A 6,000-nucleotide genomic window follows, 5' to 3' on the forward strand; every position below is an offset into this window, starting at 1 on the left:
AGTTAAGTGAGCAAGACAGCTCATTGAATGAATTGATTATGTTTTCAAGGTATAAATAACAGCATCTTCTGTTAATAAGTGGAGGCTTTTAAGAATTATGATCTGTACTTTAAAAAAAACTTTAAACAGCACAATGAGTTACATGTGCTCATCCCATAGATGGTAGTTAAATTTAAACCTTAACTAATATTAAATAGTTTTGGGGACAAGTTAAGTGAGCAAGACAGCTCATTGAATGAATTGATTATGTTTTCAAGGTATAAATAACAGCATCTTCTGTTATGTCTATGTAACAGTCTAATTCATAAATATTGTCCTTCTGAAATTCAAAAGGTGCTCTATTTCCATAACAACCCTGAGACTTTAAGCCCTTTACATCTTGACTGTATAATCAAGTCCTCAGAAGTCCAGATCTACAAATATTTTTGTACCTAACCACAATCCTATTTATGTTTTCTCAGAAATAAACCCCGTTGAATTCAGTGAGGCTTACTATTGAGTAGACATGCATACGATTGTACAGTAAGGTGCAAAGATAGCAAGAAAGCACAAAAGGAGAGGTTTGTATTATGACAGGAGCAGAATTTGACAGGCAATTAAATCCCAATCTGAAAACTAGAGTTCCTATAGAATCATGCATGCACACAGTTATATATAAGCTGCATATTAACAACATGTGGGTATATCTGCATTATATACATGTGTATGTGAATTAAACTCATAATGCTCTATTAGCAGAAAACATTCCATTGTTCAATTTATTGTTTGCAGTATTTTTGAGAAATACTTATGGTACACAATATTGCAAGTTCAACATTTTCAGTGACTGAGGAGTGTTACTACAGGCAAATCCAACTTTATTTCAGTCTAGACTAGAATCATTTTTGGAGACAAGATGGCAAGCTATAATTACTATACAGAAACTCCATGACTGGGCATAAATCCTCCTGAGCTACACCCTACCCACTATGTCTAAGAGCAGTCCCAATTCAGTAAGGACAAAGTGTTTAAAGAATTCCCTAAAGAGGAGCATGTTGTGCCATGTAAAAGAAATACGTAAATATTTTATAACATCCCCCAGATTGTACATAACTTATATTTGTGTCAGAGTGTGTGAACCCTTCCCCAGACACCTCACCTGCTGGACTTTCTCTGCTTCATGATATCATTACAATGTGAATTTGTGGGTGTGGGAGAGATGTCCTACAATGTAATCCAATGCCATCAACTCACAACTCTTACTGAGTGCCATAAAGGACTGCAGCCTTAATCTCAAAGCTAAAAAAATGAAGCGACCACAAATTTAAAGCTTCAATTAATATGGACTTCTTCCACAATTTATGAAGAATACATCGTGTACTATGCCATATGCTCAACAACAACAACAAACTAGGCCTGAAATCCTGAATTTCACTTTAAGATCCAGAAATCTTGACCTATCTATACATAAATAAAACAAGCAGATGAGGCAAAAAAGTAGGAGGAGTAAGCATTATCCATTTAGGAGCTACTGACAAAATCTTGGTGGAGTGGCATGTGTGTTTCTAAGTGAAAGGAGATACAGACAGACTACATACAAACACATCAGCAGCCTTAAAATCTATAATAATTCATCTAGGGTAACGATAACCTTTGGCTCCACACTCACTATTAAGGACCAGAAACCACGCTTCATTCATTCCTTACGTGGACAAAATCGTTATCCGAATGCTATTCAACCTCGCTTGTAATTGAGCAGGGTGATTAAAGGGCGTTAAGAGATCACTAATCCAGAGCCTACAGACAGGGCAGTGACAGATGCTTGCGGCCTACATACACCCTACATGTCAACCTCTGCGCCTCCCACCATTGGCGCCACGTGTCAATGCCTTTCAGCCTATACCCCCCACCTCACCCCGTCCTCTCCCTCGCCCGCCTGTCCTCCCGCTGTCACGTCTGCCTCTCCTGACCCGGGTCTCTTCCCATGCCTCCCCTGCCGTCACCTCTAAAGCCCTTCCTCAGCCTCCTTCCACCAACCCCTTTCTGTCCGTCGTCCCTTTGTGAGCCTCGTCCTCCCCGACCCAGGGACTCCTCGGGGCGAGCGTGAGGCGCGCTTTCCGTCCTTCTAACCGAAATATCCCTTCGGACACTTGCTAGGCTAGCAACGAGAAGGGGGTGGGGAAATGAATGGACGGCCAAGCGCTTTACGCGCACGCAGCCTGATGCAACATGGCAGCAACACGCCCCGCTCCACCTGGCCCTGGGGAAGCGGGGCGCGGGGCGGCGGGAAGGACCACGAGGGGGATATCGAGTGACCCCAAGTTTACGCTGAGGGGAAGCCGGCAGTCCTTACCGAGAGGGAGGTCCCCGGGGTTCACCGTCAAGCTCAGCGCCATCCCGGCGGCAGCGACAGCAGCAGGCAGAAGAACGGGGCGGGGGCACTGCGCGGCGGCGACTCACTGTGAGGCGGAGCACAGCCCTCCTCACTGAAGCCGGCTCGGCGCCGCCTCCTCCGGCTCCAGCTTGGTCACAAGGCTTGGCGCCGACTACGCCAGCGCGTCCGTTCGCTCAGCGGCCAAAACAGAGCGCCCTCCCACAAAGGCGCACACCTCCAATTTCTGAGGGCGCAATCCTCTGCACGTTTAGACAGGAAAAGAAGTCCTACAACCCCCAGCATTCCCCGTACTGGGTGGGGAATGCTGGGAGTTGTAGGACCTTTTTTCCTGTCTAAACATCCACCCTTAATTACTCTTTGCCTGTCAACCGCAGGCGTCCCTCACGGAATCACAGCTCTCCATCCTCTAGTGCAGTGGTTTCATCCCTGGGTCCCTTGATAGTGTTACCCTACAACTCACATCTATCCCTAGCTGGCATAGCCAATTACCAGGGATGATGGGAGTTGTAGGCCAACATCTAGGGACTCAAGCTTGGGTACACGCTGGCCCCAAACTTTTTCCTGCTGAGGCAAAGAATATGATAGTGCCCTCCTCCCATTCCATGAACGTAACCCACCTGAATAGGCAGTTGAATCTTCAACAGTCATGATGGGACAGCATTCTCCATCCCACCTAAAGGTAGCAGGCCCGGTTAAGAGGCGCAGGGCAGATTCCGTGGCACAAAGATCCATCCAACACCTCACTGCTGTCTCACAGCATCTACTGCTTGAGAAAACCACCTCACTTTGCTTAATGGTAGGGCCAGCCCTGTATGGGAACCACTGTGGCCCTTCAAATGATTTTTTTTTTGGCCTGCAACTCCTCTCATCCTGCACCATTGGCTAGATCTGCCAGGGCCAATGGAAGCTATAGGCCAAATCACCTGTAAGATAAGTCTGACTCCTGCAGTTTAGCATGAAGGGGTGCTGCTTCATATATCATTACTTTTGTTTCTAAAGATGGACATCTAAAAATACAGGGTGCATGTGACAAGCATGGTTTTATAAGCATGTATCCACTGACAGCACACAGTTGTGAGTGACTGTAGCCCTTTCTTGAGTGCACACATGGTGGCAAAGCTGGGTTTACCTTATAAAATGGGCCAGAAGTGAGTGGAAAGTGGAAACACTTCCCCCTTCGGAAACAGCTGTCTGAAGAAAAGGGCCAGTTCCATACATCATCTTCAGGGACATCTATTCAAGATCTCTTAATGCAAGCAGCCCTGATGCAAATGGTTCCCCCTGAGCTGCTCTTAATGAAAGAAAAAGATGGCAAGAGGTTAGTTACTGGATCTCATGTATTGTTTGGCCCAAGTCCAACCCATGACCTATGAAAGGTTTGAGCACTAATACTCCTTAAGAAATGTCAACAGAGAGTCTTATAGCACCGGGAAGGCTAATATATTGTGGCATAAGCTTTTATGGACTAGAGGCCACTTTGGCAGATGGCTTTAAGTGTTATTCTCAGTTGGTAGTGCAAAATGTTTGCCTGTAATTATGAAATGAATGAGTGGCCTTGATAGATAACATGGTTGGCTAACACCATCTAACTCACTATGGTAGTTCATCCCTCCCCAAACTGCCACCAGAAAGGCATTTTACCCTGAGGGAATAGGAGGGTGGGGGGAGATTAAGCTTGAACTCAGAAGAAGAGAAACTGCAGAAAATAAAAGAGGAAGAACCCAACAGGACAGATGAGCAATAGATACAGTGCAAACCTGAGTTCAACTGAAATAATCCTATCGATCTCGGCAACAGAATCAAGCATCACCATCAGGTATGCCATCTGTCAGGTATGCTTTAATGTGGATTCCTACACTGAGCAAAGGGTTGGACTCACTGGCCTTATAGGCCCCTTCCAATTCTATTCTATGATTCATGCTTTTTCCCTCCTCCCTCCCAATCCCTTTCCTTGTGTCTTATGTCTTTTTAGATTTAGGTCTGAGAGCAGAGACCATCTAATTATTGATTTTATAAGCTGCTCTAGGAGCCTTTTGACTGAGGAGCAGAATAAAAAGGCTTGCATGAATAAATGAATAAATAAAAGAAAAAGAACATAGGGTAGTACAGGAAAATCTTTGTTGTCCACACACTCACTCTATCTGTTCATGATAATTCAGACCCACTAAAATGTTATGAAATGGTATGGTGTAGAAATAGCTTTATCTCTTCATTTTTTGTTTTGAGAAGTAGGCCTTTTAGTTGAGAAGGATAATTGTAACAAAAATGATATAACTACTGAACATTTTCTAGTTTGCTGTAAGTGTAGCTGTCCTCACAAATTGAAGTTTTTAAACTGTATTTAGGAAAGATATTTTAGTTAAACTGTGAAAATCTAAATGGCAAATTATTAATATTATTCATACATGCTTTTAAAAATCTATATGAACCCTCTGGAGGAGGTGAACTAAGGATATGAATTGAATTGTCATCAGCATAACTCTATTTCTCTTTGTCATCTGACTCATTTGAGGCTTTTGTCCTGCCCCATAAGGAGCAGATTTGCACCAGGTGGGCAGGCGGTATCTTTGATCCAGCTTTGTCAACAAGGGCCCACGTGCCCTTGGTGGTTCAGAACATCTTTACCAGTTGGTTCACCGGCTGTGACCATCCCTGAACAGGAATGGGAGATGATGGTCCAGTGGTAGATCACATACTTTGCAGGCAGAAGGTCCCAGATTCAGTTCCCGGCTGCTCCAGGTAAGCCTGAAAAAAATCTTGTCTGAAACTCTGCTGCCAATCAATGTCAACAATACTGGGCTATATGGACCAAGGCCTGACTTAGTATTAGGCAGCCTCCTATTTTTCTAATGATAGTCCACCCACAGTGATTGACACTTTGGTAACCTGGTTGAATTACTGTAATGCATGGAGCTGTCCTTGGAAAAGACTTGGAAGCTTCAATTAAGTGCACAATTCAGTTGCCAGAAATCGAACTAATGAGCCAAGTTTTGTTCATATCATGTCAGTTTTAAAAGTACTGCACTGGTTACCTATTGCTTCTGGCAAAATTCAAAGGGCCAATATTGACCTTTAAAGCCCTAAATACTTTGTGACCCAAATACTTGAAGAAGCACTTCTCTCCACACCAGCCTGCCTGTGCCATAATATCTTTTACACAGGCTCTCCCTTAGAAGAGTGTCTCCCTTTTCTACAAAAGAGAAGGCCTTTTCTGTGGTCGCACCACAACTTTGGAATACTCTCTCAGAAAAAGTACATATGGTGCCGAATCTTTTTTGCACCAGGTGGAAGTCTTTTTTTTGTGCCAAGGCATTTTAAATGGTAACATTACCTCAGCCTGCTTTGTGGTTTTAAAAATACTTTTACCTGCCTGTTGCTTGTTCTAATCATTATTGTTGTTTTATTGTATTATATTGTATTCATATTAGCACGATAAATTCTGTTCATTTTTTTGTACACCATTCTGGAATCCATTAAATAAAAATGTTCTGATGCTGAGGATAATAACGTAACATTTTCTGAAATGAGTTCTTTTAAAAATGCATAAGGATCCTATTCTGAACAGAAATTAAATATAATCCAAAAGTGCCTTAGAGCGCACACAAATGAAAACGATTTTTACTTTG

At 43.3% G+C, this 6,000-nt stretch overlaps 1 protein-coding gene across 5 annotated transcripts in view; it reads right to left on the bottom strand.

Annotated features, from left to right (window-relative positions):
• Positions 1-2,403, bottom strand: part of EPRS1 (glutamyl-prolyl-tRNA synthetase 1) — a 52,165-nt gene extending 49,762 nt beyond the window's left edge. For all 5 annotated transcript variants that reach the window (XM_063124079.1, XM_063124075.1, XM_063124077.1 and 2 more), the window contains exon 1: positions 2,333-2,403. In XM_063124079.1, the coding sequence (XP_062980149.1) occupies positions 2,333-2,375 (43 nt within the window). In that variant the 5' untranslated portion in view covers positions 2,376-2,403. The remainder of the gene's footprint in view (positions 1-2,332) is intronic.
• Positions 2,404-6,000: the final 3,597 nt, after the last annotated feature.

The sequence above is a fragment of the Elgaria multicarinata genome, chromosome 4 (assembly GCF_023053635.1).
Source record: "Elgaria multicarinata webbii isolate HBS135686 ecotype San Diego chromosome 4, rElgMul1.1.pri, whole genome shotgun sequence".
NCBI classification, from domain to species: Eukaryota; Metazoa; Chordata; class Lepidosauria; order Squamata; family Anguidae; genus Elgaria; species Elgaria multicarinata.